General features: G+C 52.9%; 1 protein-coding gene across 1 annotated transcript; it reads left to right on the forward strand.

Moving 5' to 3' along the window:
* Window positions 1–13,421: 13,421 nt before the first annotated feature.
* Window positions 13,422–14,144, forward strand: SOX14 (SRY-box transcription factor 14). Its single transcript, XM_075157610.1, has one exon. The coding sequence runs from the start codon at window positions 13,422–13,424 to the stop codon at window positions 14,142–14,144; it is 723 nt and encodes a 240-aa protein (XP_075013711.1).
* Window positions 14,145–21,363: the final 7,219 nt, after the last annotated feature.

Here is a 21,363-nt window from a genome sequence, read left to right on the forward strand (position 1 = left end):
CAGGGCTGCGTGACAACTGGAGGGATCAACTCCCTTTCATTAACAGGGGCTAATGAGCACCCTGATTATCAGCATCCTCATTCTGAGCACCAAAATGACGTTGACCCCAGCAACGCTCCGAAGAATCCCGTCCTAGCTAAGCCCAAACAGGCTGCCAGCACTGGGGGCTTTGGAGAGCAGTGTTCGTCATGCAGAAATAGGGGAAACTGAGTGTGTAAAAAAAAAAAATAAAATCAGCATGAACCTCTTGGTTGAAGGAGGTGACTGTTTTGTGTCCAGCTGGAGTCAGCCACGCTTGAACACAAAGGTCGCCGTCGCTAAAAAAAAAAAAAACAACCCACAAAGAAAAAAGAAACTGGTGAAGCCGGTGAGGCTGGATTAGAGTTTCCTAGATGGGGGTCAGAGAGGGGAGAGCTTTTAGCAGTGATTTGCACTCTCCGAATGGAAGCTTTAGGATTTCGCTCCACTTCAAAGAAAAGATGCCCAGCCCGAGCGCAGCCCCTCCTCGGCACGCCGGGCAGGCAGAGCGGTATTAGCACTGCTGGCATGTAAGCGGAGGGAGCGGGGGGCTCACGCCTCTCCTCCTGTGCCGCTGAAAACTTGCAGGGGAGATTTCAAAGCACGGCGCAAAGATTTAGCTACCGGGCTTCCATTGACCGTAGCATCAGCTGAACAGCCAAATCCCCGGGCAGAGCTTCCCAGGCTCGCCCCCTCCTCCCCGAAAGGCGCTGCTGCTGTTTGGGTTTGGGGCGCGTGTCGGGCCTGCAAAGCTGCCCAGAGGAAAAGGACCTGGGGTGCTGGTCGACAGCCGGCTGAACATGAGCCGGCAGTGTGCCCAGGTGGCCAAGAAGGCCAACGGCATCCTGGCCTGTATCAGAAATGGTGTGGCCAGCAGGAGCAGGGAGGTGATCGTGCCCCTGTACTGGGCACTGGTGAGGCCGCACCTCGAATCCTGTGTTCAGTTTTGGGCCCCTCAGGACAAGAAGGACATGGAGGTGCTGGAGCGTGTCCAGAGGAGGGCAACGAAGCTGGTGAAGGGCCTGGAGCACAAGTCTGATGGGGAGCGGCTGAGGGAACTGGGGGTGTTCAGCCTGGAGAAGAGGAGGCTGAGGGGAGACCTCATCGCGCTCTACAACTACCTGAAAGGAGGTTGTAGCGAGGTGGGGGTTGGTCTCTTCTGCCAATACCAAGCGATAGGACGAGAGGAAATGGCCTCAAGTTGCGCCAAGGGAGGTTTAGACTGGACATTGGGAGAAATTTCTTTACTGAAAGAGTGGTCAGGCCTTGGACCAGGCTGCCCAGGGAAGTGGTGGAGTCACCATCCCTGGAGGTATTTAAAAGACGTGTAGATGAGGCGCTTAAGGACATGGTGTAGTGGGCATGGGGGGGTTGGGTTGACGGTTGGACTTGATGATCTCAGAGGTCTTTTCCAACCTTAAAGATCCTATGATTCAGGAAGGACGTGCGTCCGCTGAGCCCATCTTGCAGCTCTGCCGCTTGCCACCAGTGCAGGAGCTCAGCGATGGGCAAACCCCAGCCCTGGCATGTGGGTGTTGGTGTCTCCTGGAAGAGGGTGATCCTTCCCTACCATCTGCACCAGCACAGACCCACCCTCTCTTTGAGCAAGTCCTGACCTTGTGCATATCCCTCTGGCTTATTCTTGCAGACTTTTGAACACTGGTCATCTATCAGTACATCCTAAAATGTTTCTGGCACCTCCCCGTGGCGTGACACATCAATCCTCCCCTCTAGGGTCTGGAGTTTCTTTGCTGTTTCCCTGTCCCAGGCGCTTTGGATTGGCAGCTACAGCCTCGGCTGATGTAGGCTGCAAAGCTGGTCCTTTCACTTCAGTGGCACTGAGCTATTTCAGAGCGGCCGGGACCTGCCCGCGCTGCTCACTGCCTTCCACACACACCGGTGGAAGTGGGAGTGTTTTACGAAGGTGGCCTGTGCTGTCAGCCCCACTCTGTGACGGCAAAATTGCTGCGTTATCAGACCAAGAAATTGGGCACCTCCTTCTGCAGACCCCCATCCCTTCAGCAGCCCCCCGCCAGCCCCGGGCTGCCCCCCGCCTGCCTCCACCGCACCGGCAGCTGCCCCCCATCTCCTCCCCACCCATAGCCCACAGCTAAAATACCTGCTGCTGCCCGACTCTGCCCTTATACCAGTTCGCAGAGGGGTAGAGCAGAGCATTAACGCTCCCCTTTAATAGCTCCTGCCTGGTTTTTTTCTTTTCTTTTAGCTGCGATGCTAAAATGTTGCACAGCAGCACTCCGGTGTTTTAGAGCATTTATTCTCCCAAACAGAAACGCTGCTATCCCCACTATGTCCCCTGCATTTCATCCTGATTTGAGTTCATAGCATTCCCGTTTTCCCTTCCTTTCTCCCTTTTCTTGAGGCATTATTTATTTTAGATTCCAAAATGTGGAATATCAGTAAAGCTATTTTTTTTAAATGGAAAATTTCCAAAGGAGAAACATTCCTGTTTTGCAAGGGAAACAGAAAATGCATTCGCATCCTTGAAATTTCCTGCACTAGAATAAAAAGCCCTTCCAAGGGAATAGGGCTCAAAACACAAATATTGTGCAACAGCAACAGAAAAATGGAAATGGGCTGCATTTTTGCAAACAGCTTTTTTCACTCTTGCCTTAGAAATCAAGCAAAATTTTCAGAAAAAAACCCCAAACCACCCAGGATGCAATTTTAGCGTCAGTCCAGGGCTACAAAAATAAACCCCAGATTTTGGAGGAAGGATGAATGTATTGAAAGCCACTCTGCCCAGCTTTACTATGACCAAGGAGATAATAAGCCTTCAAGTAGGAGCCACCGGGTTGACCTGGCCTGAGGAGCCTGCCCAGAAGTCCTTCCATTGCAGACAGGCTCTGCTTGTCCTCTCCGGCTGGTTCAGAGGGATCAGACCTCGGGAGCAGAGAGACCTGGAGATCGCGGGGCTGCTGCTGGGAGGGAGCAGTCCACGCCTGGGGGTGTGCCGGGAGGCCATACTCCCATCCCACTTAATTTCTGCACCATTTGAGATGGAGGATCTGCGGATCAGGAGCGAAGCCCTCTGACCCAGGCACCCAGCCGCATACCTAACAGATAACGATTAAAGGCATCGCGTGAGTCAGAGAGAGAGTCTTTGGGCTGCAATTAAATACACAACCAGGACTGATTAATTGGAGAAGAATCCTTATCCGTAAACGGAAGAAAATATTCCGCTCACCGCACGTGTCAGGGCAGCGATGGGGATCAGCAGAAGGCTTCGCACAGCCAAACTGCCTTCCCTCGGGGCTCAAGCACACCTTTAACCTTGGGGGAACTGTGTGCTGGGACGCTACCAAAGCCAGGAGCTGGTGAGAAGAAACCACACAAGAAGGAAAATTTTCTTCTCCTATTTTTTTTTTTCTTCATGTTTGGAGTCAGTTTTGGGGCATGTCACTGAAGAGCAGCGTATGCACAGAAACAAAACTGCAATCTTCACTTTATCTCCGTGGTGCTGCTCTAGTAGAAATGTGGCGTCATCCCACAGGGGAAGACTCCAGTGTTAGCATGGGAATAACAGCAAAGAAAGGGGCGAAACTACTTATTTCCTCTGCTTTGATTCATTTTGGCGGCTATCTCCTCCTGTGTCGCTGACTCCAGCTTGATGTGCTGAAGTGGGTTAATTGTTATGAATTCATCGGATCGCAACAGAGCACCAGAGGGAAATGAAGATGTTTCTTTCGGGCTTATGCCCTGGACTGTGCTTGGACCGATGGGGTAGCCTGATCTCACGCCTACAAGTAATCCTTCCCGCGGGAGGGTGGTGATCAGGGGAGTTATCTGCGTGCCCCACGCCGGAGGGAGCATGAAAAGTCAGTGCTGCGCACAATGTACTCATTCTTTCCCCTTGCCCTGCAAATTTGTAGCTGTTGATTAAATCCCTTTTCAGAGGGGAGCGTTAAAAGGCTCCTGCGCGTTTTCCCAGGCAAAAGACCTCTCTGCTCCTTCTGTGTTTTCATTCTCACATTGGCCTCCGCCCGCTGAATAACAACAGTAACGGGATGTGTTTAAATAGCACTGCTCATTATTTTTCGGCCAGTAATCAGAGAAGTCTCCCGTTCCCTGCAACCTGACCACCACGTGCCGTGGAAGAAGGCCGGCCATAGCTCCTCCTCCTCCTCTCCTCCCACCCGCGTTCGCTCACCTCTCCACCCTGCCCAGGTTGGGCGTGCAAATTGTATTCCGGTGATAGCAAGTTTTCCCTCCCTCGGGGGCCAGCAGGGCACTGGAGGTACGTTGAGGCAACCTCGAGCTGTTTGTTTGTTGGGGCGGTAATTGCCTACGGAGGCAAAGGGCTTGAACGGAGGAGATGAGGCTGATCCGCTTCGGTTTCTCGGCGGCTGGGATGGAGGCAGACGGTATAACAGAAGGGAAGGAAACGCTGTTCATATATCTTCCCAGGTGCGTTCTGACTGGCAGGCAGAGAACATATTGCCTTGGTGTGTTGACTCTTGGAGATGTATGGGCAGCGTTGGCTGGCTTCTCTGAAAGCGTGGATGTCGGATGCATAGGTGGACACCAATGCTCTTGGGTTTGACTGTGGGTCAGGGTGGCCTCGGCGGGGACCACCATCCCCACGCAGGCACCCGTCTTTGTTCGAGCAGCCACTTTTGCGGGAGAAGCAGGGGATTCCTGCATGGTGGAGCAAGTTTGTGCTGAGCATCTCCATGGTCCTCCCTCTTTGCGCCCATTGATTGTTAAAAAGGAAGGGGGAAAAAAACCCCCATCACCGATCTGGGCTCAGAAGCAGCAGCAAATGACCTGAATCACCATTCAGATGTAGATACCAGACCAATAACGAGTCTTTGCTGACAGCCCATTGGCCACATGAGCCGTGCCACGTCTCTTTATTATGACTAATAGACACACTTGCAGAAATCAGAATCTATTTCCAAGTGATTCATGAGCGTATAGGAAAAGGAAGGGGGGGGACAACAGACTAAATACACCTGGTAATTTATTTGCTATGAATAATTTGAGCAGCCCCAAGTGACGGAGATATCTGAGTTATTTATCCTGGGGGTGAAATTTGCAGGTGCTGCAGACTGGGTGTGCTCCAGAGCAGGCCCTCCCTTTAACGTTTGCCTCCCCCGCCCCAGTATAAACCTCTATGGCCGTATTTGGAACAAGATATGAGACATGCTTCATCCAAGTCTCTCATTAATTGCTGTTTCTGGAATCTCCTGCCGGCTAAATTATTCCCCACAGAATCCCTGTCTCGAGGGTTAGGAAAGGGTTACTGAGCGTGCCTTCCCGTTTGGGCTGGGTGGGTGGAAATATCGTTGGCTTTCATCTCCAAACCTCGTAAAGAACAAGCAGCTGCTGGAGAGATGGGCGCCTTGTAAATCATCGCAATAAATAAATAATGAAGCGGGTGCATCGCTCCATCGTAGGCACGGCTCTGAGCAAGGGCTGGGTGCCGGACCCCGACCCCGCAGGACCGGCTCTGGAGGAGACATCCCTGACCGCTCTTCTTTGCTCTGCCCTGGAACGGGTGGTTTGCCCTCACGTGGCTCCTGGGGAGCGTTCGCTGCAGTTTTGGGTCAAGGTTGTTGGCGTTTTTCCTTGCCGGTTGCAAGAGAGTAATTTTCTGGAGCCTGGCCCCGCTGCGTTAGTCGGCAGAATAGCTAATGTGGGCGGCGGCGGCTCCTCCGTATCTCACGTTTTGTGTCACCATATTGTAACCGTAGGGTTTTGTCTTCTGGCACCACCAGACCTAGTGATGCATTTCATTATTTTTGGTCTTAAAATTCAGAGAGATTTTTCCATCAAATATCTTTGTATTTGTTTCCAGAAACAAATGATTAGCATTAGTATTCATTAGTATTCGTGTTAACAATTGATAAAGGGCCCACTACTGTAGTATCTGTGCATAGCACACAAAATTCAATTAAAAATATAATAATTTCCTCAAGCCATGATCATATAATCTGTACCATCCCCCAAAATGAGTTCCTGAGACTTTCCCCAAAGTTTACTGCGGAGGGATCTGTTTTCCAATGAAAAAGGGCCCTGAGTCAGGGATGCTGCAGTCGAACGAGCAGGACCGGGCTGGGGAGGGCGGGAGAGAGCATGTACAGCACAAACCAGGAATGCTTTTCGCTAGCGCCAGGCCAGGGCAGCTCTGCTCCCAGGCACCGTGTCCGTCCTGCAGCAGAGTTGGTGTGTCTGGATGAGGCTGCATCCCCCACCCGGGCAGGGTGGATCTCCAAATGGCTCAAGGGATTAGGGTCTTCTCCCTCCAAAAGCTTTGCCTCCTCCATCTCTCTGGTTGACTCATTTTTTGGAGTCCAGCAGTGATGTTTCCCTCTCTCCTGGCTCTGCAGACTTGTTTCACAGCCTCACCGGGCAGAAGGTCAATCTGACGCCCAAGGAGAGTGCTGGAGCTGGTTGCATGGCTGGAGACGGCAGCCCTGGAGAGGATGCTGGAGGGGTCTTTCCCTTACTGCTGGGGACCCACTGCCAGACTTCCCACCAGCACGTGGTGTCTGACACGGCATCTAACTCACAGCTAACACCCCAAAGCAAACAGCAAGTCCACTCAAAGTCTACGTGCAATGTGTGGGCACCTTCCCTGCTCAAGCGCATGTGGTATTATTCTGCTCTGCTGAGCCTCTGGGGGTGAGCCAGCAAGGAGGTTTGCCTCTAAGAGGGACGGATGCCACCACGAACCTCCAGCAAGCAACAAAAGGCATCTCGGAGGCATCTGGGCTCCTGCAAAGCCCTGTTTAGATGGAAGCCATCGCATTTTCAAACAGCGTAGGTGGGTACGTGCTTTGTGGTTTTCCTGAAGCTGGTTCACTCGGTGAGGTCAGTGGCAGGGTTGAATTCACAATAAACAACAGAACTGACTGGCTGTTTAGACCTTGTTTCACACAGTCCAAAGCTGTGTTTGCCAGACAGGCTTGGTGCTACCGACCAGCATCTCAATATTTGATGTGCTTTGCATGCAGTGAAGTCTACTGAGGGTCTTGGATTTGAGGCAGAAGAGCATCTGGCCAATTCTTATTACCATGGAGCGTCTCTTGCTTACTGGAGCATCTCTTACAACTGTGGTCCATCTCCAGCAATTCAGGACCTAAAGAACACGCTTAGAACCTCCCTGCGTGCTCTGGAGGTTATCCAGATTATTTTGGACCATGTGACGGATGGCTTCTCCAGGCTTATGGCAGACAGCACTTGGCCATCGGCACTCCTAGAGTCCTACCTGGGAATATGTCATGGGGAAGAAATGGCCTTCAGTGCTTAAAATATCCCAGCCCACCCCTGGAGCTTCACCCTGAGACACTGAGAACAGTTACATGAGTGGGGAGAAGAGAGGTCTGGAGTCCTTGCAGTAAGGTAAATTGGCTGTTCATCGGATCCTTGATGGGTCTCGAGTGTTACCTTCTCACAGGCTTTGTATTTCTGGTGAATATGTTTAACTCAAGTGCCGTATCAGTGTATGTGAGAAGAGCAGGGAGGAAATTATATGGCTCTTGCATGGTTTCGTTCACGTAGGTGGGAAGTTAAACGTGAGCTTAACCATGCGGTGGGCCTGGGTCTGTTTATGGGGGCAGATCTTTCACAAGAGTGGGCACATTGACCAAAGAGAGCAGTTTTGACAAAAACCCTCACTCCACCTTGTCGGTATGTGTGATGCTGACAGATCCTAAATAAATGGAGTGGACACGAATTGAACCACCCTTCACTAAAATAACAGATGCTCCTGAAACTCGGAGCACCGCAGCTCTCAGGGACATCTGCGGCGACTGCCTTTAAACACCATTCGTCTCGTTTAGATCCAAATACAAAATGTGGTACTCGGGGACAAGGGGTAGATTTGCAAGAACCCCGAGCCTAAGAACTGGTGTTGGGATTACATACATCAATAGAAGGAGTATTTTCCTCCACGTCTTTGCACCTTGACCAGACCTCCGCTTTTCATGTTACTTAACTGTGCTAGAAGGATAACAGCAAGATAATACTTTTGAGTGTATCCTCTGTTTGCAGAACACAGCAGTCGGTCATGTTTGTCTGAGCTCCACGTGCTTTCCACGTGTAGCTTTCGACTGATGTCAGTGATCCAGAAAAAGGCTACTCCAGAGCTCACTTCAAATACCAAACCCTGCAGGTCGCTTCCCTCCCTACCCCAAGCTTTTCATCCAGCCTTGGACAGGCCTCTGTGTTTCTCCATGCCTGACATGTAGCTGGGAATAGTCACACATCCCGCACCAGGGAGGACGGCTGTGTTACGGCCGATGAAGCCGTCAGCCTCCCCAGAAACGCAGGCGGGTGAGCACCTGGGATAAACAGTTCAGCCTTGGCACTTTTCTTGAAAGTTGCTGCTTCTATTTCAGAGCTCATGTGCCTGAAAGCCTGTCTGTTTTTTTTCTGACTGTATCAGTTGGTCTAATAAAAGATACTACCTTTCCTTACAAGCCTGCTCTGCACTTCTGAGCTTAGGTCGTTTATCCTTCACTTCCCGCAGCTGGCAATGACTGAGGCTCCCTGGCCATACAAGATCTAGGAAGTCAGTTCTGTGTCAAGCCCCTGGGTTTACATGCATGGCCACAGTGAATGTACTCATTTACTGGAGAGGCTCATCAGCTCTCCCTCCTGCTGCTTTTGCTGCAGAGAAAGTAAATGGTCATCTCCATGGACCCTTCCCTGGGGACGTGGGCTGATGCACCCAAGGACCTCATGGGGCCCTGCAGGGTGGCTCTGCCCAAGGTAGAGGAATCCCGCTGGGTTTCCACTGGGAATTTCTCACCCTGGAAAGGATGAACCACCCTTTAGCCACTTGTTAACTATTATTTAACAGCTCATGTTGCTGAGGAAAGGCCCGGAGGTGGCACAGAGGTGGCACTGCCCCAGGAGGCTCTTGCAGGGGCTGCAGCACCCAGAGACCATTTGTGGGTCCCGTGGAGCCCAAGCTACTGTCTGACCCTGCGTGGGCAGTTTTGGTGCTCTCTGCCCCAGCGTTGTTCACTTCACAGTGACAGCAATGTCAACCCAAGTGGCTGCTGACCTGGCTGCGGTCAGTATTGCTCCATGCGGCACTTCCACATGAACACACACAGAGAACTAAGCTTAATTTTATCGTCTGGGGAGGCTGCTACATGCTGTAAGGCAGTCCCGCTGGCTCGCTAATCAGGACCTTCACCCCCACCGTCCCCACCCCAGGGGCTGTGAGAAGACCTGCAACAGTAAAACGTGCTGGATCTGCCCACGGAGTCGGCAGCAGGCAGGTTTTCCAGCATCGGTGGGTCCCCAGGGTGACTGGCCACACTGCAGGGTTATCACCTGCAGGGAGCCCGAGCCAGGAGGGAAATCCCCCCAGTGCAAAAATATACATCACCTTCCTCATTAAAAAAAAAAAAAAAGAATGCTGCAAAAGAATAATGAACAGATCATTTGTGAGAAATGAGTTCTGTAAATGCATGTAGCATTGTGTTAAAGGACAGGGCGGTTATAGAGGATCATGCAGTATCACAGATAAATAAAATGAGCAGAACAAAAATTAAGTTTTGAAAGGGCTGTAAACTTCAGCTTCAGAACATAAACCAGGTCCTAAGCAATGGGGGCAAGCAAGTTATTTTTGTAGCAAGTTATTCTACAACTCTCTCCCACAGAGCATGGTGCCTTCCCAGGAAGCATCTCTTGTTGGCCAGTGTGAGAAAGCAGATGCTGGGCAAACCAGATCATGGGATGATCCAATCTGCCACATCCATCACTGCTACCCTCTTCTGTCATGGATGTGCAGGGTAGTGACCTGCTCCATTAAATCTCTCCGTGCAGGAGGTTGTATCTGCGTCTCTATTTGTAGCTGTAGTTACACGAATGCTTTTCTCAGGGTTGGGGGGGGACTGAGCAAGAAATACTGCAAACATGCACAGAGAATAACCCCTAAGTATGTAGTCTGTTCCGCACAGTACCTGTGAATGCATCAGTGCTGTGTGCTTGTATGCACACAGTGTGTGTGTGCATATATTTTACATATATATCTCTCTCAGAAAATATTATTTCATGGCATGTGATTAAATGGGTCTTTTTTTAATATGTGGCATGTGCATAAAGAAATGTATGTATGCACTTGCATGTAAAATAACCAAATATGAAGGAAAAGTATCAAAGTAATCAGCCTGTGCACTGAGCTAATTCTCTACATTTGTAAAAAGCATTGCTGTCGGTGGGGATCTCACCAGGTCACACAGAACAGCAAGGAGGACTAGTGTCCTCACCGTCTGTGAAAAGCACCAGAGACCTCAAAGTCTTCCCAAAACGTGCTCCCTTTAATTAAAAATCAATTAAAAATCCCCTCTCTTTCCCAGAGCCTGAAGCATAAAAAAATATTCTTTAAAGATCCATTATTTTCCAGCAACTAAAAGTTTGGATCGGGGGTATTTTCAAATTATAGGAGCCGAGCTCTTTGCCGCTCACTTTTGGCAATTGCAGCACTGCAAGCCCGACCGTGATTCCTGCGAGGAGGAGGAGGAGGAGGAGGAGGAGGAGGAAGACGAAGGCAGAAATACAGCTCTATTTATGCTGATATTAGATCTCAGGCTACATGATCTCATCTAATTTAAAGTTACTCCAAATGAACTATCTCCAAGAATATAATTTTAATGTTTCCATATCAGGCCATTCTTATCTTTCTGCATTACCATGATATCATTCAGGAATAATAATCGCACTATTAGTTTTGGTGTCTAAACAAGCTGGAGAAATGGATTTCAGTCACCGCCCTGGAAATCGCTGCTGTCTCAAAAAAAAAAAAAAAGGGTACGAAGTTTATAAAACCTGTCCTCGGGGGATGTACAGCTGCAACAGATGCCCTTCCAGGACAGATGATTTAGGATAAAAATGCAAGTATTTAAGGATAGAGGCGTTGGAAATCTTTCTTTGCCTTTTTTTTTTAACGGGGGCATATATGGGATGTAAATGAACAAAATACAGCCCGAAATGCCCCGAGCTGATCGGCGAGTGCGTGATGCATCAAGGCAAAGGCACCAGCCAATGAAAGGAAGGCTGCCGATTTTTTTATCATTAATATTGCGAAGCAACATTAACAGATCGGAAAGACTTTTCGGGAGCCGGCAGAGCCTGCGAGCCATCACTCCCTTCCGAACGATTCGTCTTGCTACCCGGATTTTTGAGAACGACGCCAGGTTTCCCTCGTTTAAGCTTCGCGAGGGATGACGAATGATATAATTCGCTCCCCCGAAGAAATCTGAGAATAAACAATGAAAACAAAGGGAGTTTTGTATTTTAAACGGCGGAGGGGAAAACACAATATAGTGAGGCGAGGGGGTCGGGGGAAGCGGCCCCGGCCCGGGTTTAACCGCGGGTGCTCAGCGCGGCCGCGCACGCCTGGCCGCGGCCGCTCCGCGGGGCAGAGCGCCGGCAGCCGGGGCCGCTGGTATCGCTGTTTCCGAGGGAGAAGTGGGGTAAAAAATAAGTTTCCACGCGTGTCACCCTACCACGGCCACGTCCAAGCCCGCAGGTGCCTGCCGGGGCGGGCAGCGCTCGGGCACCCCCGCCCCGGCCCGCGGCGAGCGTCCCGACCGGGCTACCGGGACCACGCGTGGCACGGAGGTCCCCGAGGGGGGTTAACGTAGCAGGCTCCCGTGGGGAGGCAGCCGGGGGGAAGGGGCTGCCTGCACCCCCCTTTTTTTGTTTGCGGGTCCCGTATGCGCGCAGCGGCTGCTGCGGGGAGGGAGGGGGAGGCTCGGGGGAGCCCACCTTGGGAAGGGGGAAATTCCCCCGGAGAAGGTCCGATGCCGTCGCGGGGGAGTCCCGCCCGCAGGCCCCGCTCCGGGCACGGGGGGTCCCGGCAAGGGCTGAGAAATTCGCGGTGCATTTCTGGGCGCAACGAAAAAAGCCGCTGGGGGGGCGCTGACGGCAGCAGAGCCAAAGCCTCCGGCGGTGCCGGCCCCGTCCAGGTGAGCGGACTCTAAATCATATGCCCCCCTCTTCTGCTTCCTCCTCCTCTTCTTCCTCCTCCTCCTCCTCCTCCCCGGCCCCACACGCACACGGCTCTGCCGGGAAATGAAAGTCATTTATTGCAAGCGGAAAGGAAGAAAGCAGGAAATAAGGTCGAGGGTGGTTTATATTATTCTTATTCTTATTCGGAGGAGGGGGTAGGTAGTACCCACCAACAGCAGCACCCCGGCACGGAGCGGACCGCGGCGGCGGCGGCTCCCCGCCGGGCGGGAGGGGAAGTTACCGGCGGAGCGGCGGCCGTGCCCCGGCGGGGGGTACGGGGGGATCCCGGAGGGGCCGGGGCGGCCGTCCCCCCGGCTGGCCCGGGGAGCCTCCCCCCGCCGCGCCGCCCGCCCGACTTCTCGTTTCTCTCCCCGGTCGCTCTCGGAAACAGGCGGGCGGGGGTAGGGGCGGCCCGGCGGGGTCTTTTCGGAGCAGGTTTGTTAACCAAAGCAGGTGCTAAAAACCAATAAGCCTGGAACAAACGCGGTCCCCCCCGGGACCCGGGACAATTGTTTCCATTTAATAAATATTTTCCCCACGGGCGTTTCGCGGGAGGCAGGCAATTATTCAAAGCAAGCCGGGACGCGGGCCGGCTCCCGGGGTTAAGCGGGGCTGCGGAGCGGGGAAGGGGAGGGGGGGATTGTAAGCGGGAGAGCGGCCCGGAGCACGGCGGAGCGCAGCGCTCGCAGCCCCGACGGCGGCGGCGGGGAGCCGGGAGGGCGCCGGGACCGGCCCCGCTGCGCACACCGGCGGGGTGGAAGGAGGACGAGGACGAGCCCCTTCGCCTCGCCCCCCCTCCGCTTCCCTCGCCTCCCCCGCAGCCGCTATTAGCGCGGCAACGCGCAAAAGCCTTCCTTTTAACCTGCGCGTTTGAAGGGGGGGGTCCTCCTTTCCCCTCGCTTCTTCCCCCTCCTCCCTCCCCTGTCCTCTCCCCTCCTCTTCCTCTCGCCCTTCCTCTCTCCCTCTCTTTTTAAGCGGGTCCCCCTCCGCGCTGATTGGGCGCCCGGCCGCGCTGTGAACGCCCTGCCGCTATGTCAGCCTGCGCGCCGCAGCCCCTCGCCTTTGAACTGCCCCGCGCCGCGCCGCGTCCCCACCGCCGGCCCGCTGCTGCGCCCGGCGGCTCGCCGCCCGCCTAGCCGCCCGCCGGGCCCCGCGGGCCGCCGCTCCGCGCTGCTCCGCGCCTCTCCGCGCCCCGCCCCGGCAGGGCTCCCGCCGGGGACGGCGTTGGCGGAGGACCTGTGATGATCAGCTGAGCCCGCTCCTCCCGCTCCTCCGGCTCCCTCGGCCTCCTCCTCTTCCTCCTCCTCCTCCTCCTCCTACCTCCTCCCGCCGCCGCCGTCCGGCGCCCCCAGCGCGCCCCACACCGCAGCGCCCCGCCGAGCCGCCCGCCCGCCCGCCCGCCCGGCCGAAGCATGTCCAAGCCCAGCGACCACATCAAGCGCCCCATGAACGCCTTCATGGTGTGGTCCCGCGGCCAGCGGCGCAAGATGGCCCAGGAGAACCCCAAAATGCACAACTCGGAGATTAGCAAGCGGCTGGGCGCGGAGTGGAAGTTGCTCTCCGAGGCGGAGAAGCGTCCCTACATCGACGAGGCCAAGCGGCTGCGGGCGCAGCACATGAAGGAACATCCCGACTACAAGTACAGACCCCGGCGCAAGCCCAAGAACCTGCTCAAAAAGGACAGGTATGTCTTCCCTTTGCCTTACCTCGGGGAAACCGATCCCTTAAAGGCCGCCGGGCTTCCCGTGGGGGCCACTGACTCGCTGCTGAGCTCCCCGGAGAAGGCCAGGGCTTTCCTGCCTCCCACCTCAGCACCTTACTCCTTACTTGACCCCAGCCAGTTCAGCTCCAGCGCCATTCAGAAGATGACTGAGGTTCCTCACACCTTAGCCACCAGCACCCTGCCCTACGCCTCCACCTTGGGATACCAGAACGGGGCGTTTGGCAGCTTGAGCTGCCCCAGCCAACACACCCACACTCACCCCTCGCCAACTAACCCGGGCTATGTCGTGCCATGTAACTGTACCGCTTGGTCGGCTTCCAGTTTGCAACCTCCAGTTGCCTACATATTATTCCCAGGCATGACCAAGACTGGGATAGACCCCTATTCTTCAGCACATGCGACTGCCATGTAACACCCACCCACACCCCCACAGGCGTGTGTGTGTGCGTGTCCCTCCCCGGGTGGCAGCTGGAACTGGGGATTCCTTCGTGTGCATGTACATAAAACCTGCAGAAGCAAAAGGCCACCCGGAGCAGGACTCTGCTGCCCGCCACCGGGCCGGGACAGACGCGGACGCTGCCTCGGGGACACGGAGATGCTCTCGCCTAAACCTCGCCCTGAGAGCTGGCCCCAGGCTCGGGGGGGATCTGCAATCGCGGGGTCAGATAGGAACCCGGCACTTGTAAGAGTTGTAAATGTGTTTAAAAACAACAACAACAAAAAGCGAACCTTGAACTGCCCTTTCGGGACAAAGCGGGGGAGAAAAAGAAAAAAAAAAAAGAGAGAGAGGCGGTTTCGATTTTTATTTATTCTCGTAATGCTATGAGTTCTCCAGGGTCTCATGTCACTTGGACTTGACTTTGGGAAGTCCCGGTCTTACTACGATTTTTTTTGTTTGTTTTCCTTTTGCACATTAAAAGACGAGATCGGCTGTGTTATATATATAAATATATATATATATTTTGCCACCACGCACTACTAGGTAAAATTGCTTTTCATGTCAGAAAAAAGCTCTTCAAAGTTAAAAAAAAAAAAAAGAGGGGGAGAAACATTTATATTTAAAACGTATGATAGTGTTTGCTTAATTTAAAACAGATAGTCCTTAAATTTGTGTGATCCAGTGAGACTAGATCTAAGTTTACTTTAGACAGAGCGTCAGGTATGAAGTCAGGCAGTAGAATTGTAAAAAATTAATAATACTGATACTACTAATAATAACGAAAAACCGAATAAAAACCGATGGTAATTTAAATATGTTTTCACCATGTCTTGGGGAAGAAGAAGGAAAAAAAACCCATGTATGCGGCAGGATTTTACCTCGTTAAACCTTTTCATTTGTTGAACAAAGACGTTTTGAATAAAGACAATCTGTCATCAAACGAGGCAACTGCGTGGTGTAAATGCGGTGCCCCGGCTCCCCAGCCCCTCGTCCCGCACCGGCGGCCGCGGGGGGCTGCGGGCGATGCTCCCCGCCGCGGGGCCGAGCTCCGCCCGCAGCCCCGGCGCTCGCCGCCCCCCGTTGCCGCTCTCCCCGTCCCGGTAGCCGATTTCACCGGGTCGGGGCCGGTTTGGAGCCGCAGCGGGCCGGGTCTGGCTCCGTTTGGAGCCCGTCGGGGAAAGGCGGCTGCGGGGTGAGAAAACTTCCGAAAAGCGGGGATGGAGCGGCGGCAAACCCGAGTGTCTGCGGGGGGCTGCTCCCCTCCGCCCCGGCCCCCATCCCGCCGGGGAACCGGGCTTTCTCAAGTTGCCTCCGCGGCGTTGAAGTTTTACCGGTGCGAGGAGAGCTTTGGGGGCGGGGGGGGGATTGGTCGTGATGGAAGGGGATGGGTTGGAATTAGCATCTTGTCCGGATCAATTAGTGGTGTTTGGGGCGCCCATTCATGGGGGCCCCCTTTGTGAAGGGAGGGAGTCTCGCTGCAGAGGGGGGCAGAGACGGAGGGGAAGGAGTAAGACGCAGAGGTCGGTCTGGAGGAGCTGAATAGCCGGAGTGATGCGTGCTTGGATGTGCTTTGCTCATTAAGTGCTCTTTGGAGACCGATGTTAGAATTAAACGGCATAACACAATTAACATACATGGGGCTTGAATGGGAGGGTAAGCAGAGGAAGAATAGATAGATAAATAAATGAGAGATCAGGCGAAGGTAAACAAAAGGGGAGAGGAGAAAAGGGCTGAAAGGAGAGGTTAGAATGGCTGCTCCAGCCTTGTTTAGCATGACAAAACGGCTCTTACAAATGAGGACAATTAAAGGAGCTGGCTTCGGGAGGGCCTGGGAGCAGCGGGACGATCCGCTGGGACACGCGGGGCTGAATGCGCCCGGCGTGGGGCAGGGAGGCGCGGCGCGGCGCCGGGAGCGCCGAGCGCTGATTTAACCCCAGCTGACAGTTGCTGTCAGTCTGGGTGATAACACCGATAGCTCAGTGTCCTTTAACATCCACCCAGATTAGTCTGACAATGGTCGGAAGGAGAGCGGGGGGGGGCGGGAAGGAGCCTGCCCGCGGCCCGCCGGGCCCCGCAGGAGATGGGGGCGGAGGCGGGGGGGACACACCGCGTCCGCCCCCCGCTCCCCACCACAGCAGGGCTTTGGTGGGACCCTCCGTACCCCGGACCCAAGCCGGGCCGGGCCGAGGGGCGCACGTCGGGGCGCTGCTCCCCGGGGCGGCCCCGGCGGCTGCGGGCGGGGAAACGGGCTCGGTGGGGGCCGGGGTGCTCGGGGCAAAATCGGGGTGAGGTGGGCGAGCGCGAAGCGGCAGGGATGAAAAGTTTAGCGGGGATCTTTGCTTCCTACTTTCCTCCTTTCTTTCCCTTTTTACTTCTTTCTTTTTTCTTTTCTTTCTTTCTTTCTTGTCTTTATTTATTTATTTTTCTCTCTCTTTTCTCTCTCTTTCTCTCTCCATCTCTCTTCTTCTCTCATTTTCTGCCTTCTCTCTGTTCCTTTCTCTCCTTCCGTTCTCCTTCCCTTTCTCCCTCTTTCTTCCTTCCTTTTTCTTTCTTTCTTTCTCTCTTTTCTCTCTTTCTCTATTCCTGCTTCTCGTTCTTTCTTCCTCGCTCTCTCGCCTTCCTCCTCCTCTCCGCTCGCCCTGCCAGACCTCCCTCCGCAGCCTCTGCTCGCTGTGTGCTGCGTGTCCATTCCCCCCGCCGTATTATTCCTCCAACTCTCTCGCCCGTCTGCAGGTGTGTAGCTATTTAACTCGTGGAGATAAATAAATTAAATAATGATCTTGACACTGCAATGAACCGATTACAGACTTTGATGTCAAAGGGAAACCAAAAACAGAAAGAAAAGGGGAGAGAGCGCGAGGGGGAAAAGCGCTATTCCCTCGAGGGGGAAATGCAGCTCCTTGTCAAACCTGTTTCCCCACAACTGTCTCCTTCTTTCAATAAAATCATTAAACAAAGGCCGCGGGGTTATGCGCACCACGCCTTGGGTGCGCGGCCGGGCGCTGTCCCGGGCCGGGCTGCGCCGCGGAGCCTCGCCCACACCCGCGCAGCCCCGCGGAGCCCCGCGCAGCGCAGCGCGGAGCCGAGCGGAGCCGCTCGCCGGGCGGGGACCGGCGCACCGCGGCCCCGGGCCGGAGCCGCTCCCGGCTGGGCCCCCTCGCCCCCCGCGGCTCCCCTCGCTCCGCTCTCCCTTTTCCTTCTTTTTTTCTTTTTTCTTTTCTTTTCTTTTCTTTTCTTTTCTTTTCTTTTCTTTTCTTTTCTTTTCTTTTCTTTTCTTTTCTTTTCTTTTCTTTTCTTTTCTTTTCTTTTCTTTTCTTTTCTTTTCTTTTCTTTTCTCTTCTCTTCTCTTCTCTTCTTTTCTCTTCTCTTCTTTTCTCTTCTCTTCTCTTCTCTTCTCTTCTCTTCTCTTCTCTTTTTTTCTCTTCTTTTCTTTTCTCTTCTCTTCCTTTCTTTTCTCTTCTTTTCTCTTCTTTTCTCTTTTTCTTCTTCTTTTATCTTCTTTTCTTTTCTTTTCTTCTTTTTTTCTTTTCTTTTTCTTTTCTTTTTTTTTCTTCTCTTCTCTTCTCTTCTCTTCTCTTCTCTTCTCTTCTCTTCTTCTCTTCTCTTCTCTTCTCTTCTCTTCTCTTCTCTTCTCTTCTCTTCTCTTCTCTTCTCTTCTCTTCTCTTCTCTTCTCTTCTCTTTTCTCTTCCCTTCTCTTCTCTTCTCTTCTCTTCTCTTCTCTTCTCTTCTCTTCTCTTCTCTTCTCTTCTCTTCTCTTCTCTTCTCTTCTCTTCTCTTCTCTTCTCCCTTCCCTTCCCTTCCCTTCCCTTCCCTTCCCTTCCCTTCCCTTCCCTTCCCTTCCCTTCCCTTCCCTTCCCTTCCCTTCCCTTCCCTTCCCTTCCCTTCCCTTCCCTTCCCTTCCCTTCCCTTCCCTTCCCTTCCCTTCCCTTTCCCCCTCTCCTCTCCTCTCCTCTCCTCTCCTCTCCTCTCCTCTCCTCTCCTCTCCTCTCCTCTCCTCTCCTCTCCTCTCCTCTCCTCTCCTCTCCTCTCCTCTCCTCTCCTCTCCTCTCCTCTCCTCTCCTCTCCTCTCTCCCCTCTTCCCACCTTCGCTCAGAAAATGGTTCTCTTTCGGCTCAGTGGTGCCTGCAGGACCACCTAGACAGTTAAAAGCATCCAGCCTGGCCTTCCTGTAAACAAAACAACAAATAAGAAAGAGGAAAGAAGTCGGGGGGGCAGAAGGAACTGGGAGAGCCCTAGCTGGCACCCAGGTGTAGCCGTGAGATCGCCAGGGAGCTCTGCTGCAGGAGGGACAAAGACAGAAGGGGAATTATGTGATGTTGAAAAACTTTATTTTAAAGGACACATTAAGCCCATAGAAGTGTCTGAGAGATATTACTTATTTCTGCTTATTAGTGATAATAGCCCAGTAAATTTGCTATTGAGTGTATCAAAGGCATTCAAAGAGACTTTGAAACATCAAAAAGATTGCAATTCTGATTTTACGGTTTTATTCCAGGCCCGACCTCCTGGCTACATTCCTTGATTGTAGTGTTTAAAAGTAAGCGGTGATCAGAAACACATCCTCCTCCTCCTCCTCCTCCACCTCCTCCGCTCCCAGCAGCCCCGACCGGCCGGACCGGGCCGGGGCCCCACGCGGGGCACGCGTGGGGCTCCGGCCGCGCAGGCTCCGCGCTCCGCCGCTGCTCCGGCTTCCAAGGGCCGGCGTGGGGGCGGGCAGGTGAGAACACGTCCCACGCTGCCCGCGGGCAGAGCGGAGGAAGGAGGGACCCCCAGCCGCAGCGTGCTCACCGCCTCCCTTAAAAAAAAAAAAATCGTTAAAAATGCTTAAAAATGAAAGTATTGAGCTAAATCCAGCCCAGGCCGCTGCTGCTCCCGCTCCCCCCTCGGGGGGGCTGCAGGCCGGGGAGGGCAGGAGAGACCCCGGCGCCGCGGGGGGAAAGCGGGCTGTATTTTCCGCGCTGCTCCTCACTCCGGAGTGAGGCAGCTTCTGCCACCGCCGGGGCTTTTGATGTGTCTGTAATTTACCCTTTTTTTTGTTTTTTTTTTTTTCTTTCCTTCAGTCCTTAATTTTGCCTCCCCGTCTCTCTTTTCTCCCTTCACACGCCTCTGTTCCAGTTGGAGTGTTTTATACCAACATCAAAGGGACAACCCAGCCTTTATTATTATTATTTTTTTTCCTTCCCTTTTTATTAGGGCAAAATACTTCATTATTACTGAACGCGCCGCGTTTGGAAAGCTAAACAAGAAATAACGTGCAGGGTCTGTGCAGGTCCACACTGCAACAAGCCAACATGTGTACGCGTAAAAGGCCAGAAATTAAAGACAGGTTGATCCCAATTTAAAAAGGAGAGCGAGGGAGAGGGAGCCGGCTCTTTGAGTGTGTGAGAGAAAGAGGGGAAGAGATGAGTAGCTGGTAATTATTGAAATATAAGGATGAGATTAATTCAAAGGAAACAAACTATGAAAACAATTGGAGCCGAGTGAAAAGCAAAACCCAGATTAGAATTTGCTTGTGGTTTGTTGTCTGTCTGCTTTCTTTCCTCCTCCCCACCCATTGTCACAGTGCAAGGCAATGGGATTTGCACACTTGAGGTGTAATAGCATTACTGCATTAATTAAAATTTTCATTTCACGTCCAGATTGTTTACTTATCTGCTGGAAACATATGTCGGGAGAAGTTGAGATTCTGGATTCTGCTCCGCTGCCCAAGGTGCAGCGCAGTACAGGGGGGGAGAGGATGGCTTCAGATTTTTTTTTTTCATTGCATCCTCCAGCCTTATCTCTCTGCTGTAAATTATAAGGAGACTCCATTGAACTGAATATGAAGATTATATTTGCGAGCGGCGCGTCCTAGAGCGGTCCCGGTCCCACTTTGAAATGAAACAAGCCGTCTTGCGGGCCTTCAGCCCCCCCTTTCCTCCCCTCCGCGCCGCCGTAGCCCCCCGGGTCGGGGGGGGCTGGATGGGACCCCCCGACACCCGCCCCGTCCCGCGGAGAGGGAGGGAGAGCGGCGCCACCGTGCTGCCCGCTCCTCCCGGGCTGTCCCCCCGCTTCTCCCCGCTCCCGCCCGGGAGGCAGCGGCGGGACCCGGGAGACTCCCCCCTCCCAAAACCTGTGCTTTCCCAAGCGACCCCCCCAAAAAAAAACACACCCGGGAGGAGGGGGGAAAGACCGAGCAGCCCCCGGCCCCGCCGTCGGGACAGCGGGCCGGGACCGGGGCCGCGCCGTCGGGGCGGGCGCTGCGGCGGAGCCGGGGCTCTGTGCGGGGCAGCGCGGCAAGGGATGCCCGGGCGCCTGCAGCAGCCAGGTGCTGCCGACGGGAGCCCTCTGTTTACCTGCTCCCCTCTTTTTTTTTTTTTCCTTTTTCTTTTTTTTTTTTTGGGGGGGTGTTTTATTTTTTTATTTTTTGCCTTTTTTTTTTTTTTTTTTGAAGAGACCCCTGAGAAGGCAGCGAGGTGCCGTCCTCTCCGCCGGGTCTATCTGTAATTGAATCTAGGTCAGTTATTCTAAAGCATGGGAGAGGCTGATTCCCTCTTTCCGACATCAGCCCGGAATTTGGGGGGGAGGAGAGGGGGGTCTTGCAATTTCATTTAAAATGTAATGGTGGATGAACTGATAAGCAAATAGGGGGAAAAAAGGCTCTGCTTAAAAGAAAAAAAAATGGCATGCTTTTAATATGCTTCCAGATGGGGGGAAAATGATTTACATGGGAGTTTATTTCCTCTTTGCTGATATGAAAGAATTACAGATACAAAACCCACTGATCTATAGAATAAAAAAAAGAAAAGAAATGTTATTTTCCTGTAAAGGTATCAGTTCATTTATATTCATTTAACCATCCATCCATCAATTCACTTTCTCACTCCCTGCACATTCTCTCTGCCTCTGGTAAACCTACCCCACCAATATACTTTTCTAGAATATACAATGAAGTTTCCTTAAAAAAAGAAATAAGAAGAGATTCAGCTGAAGTAGGTAAAGCAAAGTTTCCTTTCTCCCCCCCGCCCCAGGTCCTATTTTATGTTACAGGCGTTGAGTAAATTAGCAATATGAAAAAGAAAATGTTTTAGTTTGGAAAAAAATGTCTGTGTATATCTATAAATAATATATGCAGTATAGATGTTATATATGCGTCTACATGTGTATATATAATATATATAGCCGAGTTTGTATGCTCAACATGTATGTACT

Source organism: Calonectris borealis, chromosome 9, assembly GCF_964195595.1.
Source record: "Calonectris borealis chromosome 9, bCalBor7.hap1.2, whole genome shotgun sequence".
In the NCBI taxonomy this organism is placed as follows: Eukaryota; Metazoa; Chordata; class Aves; order Procellariiformes; family Procellariidae; genus Calonectris; species Calonectris borealis.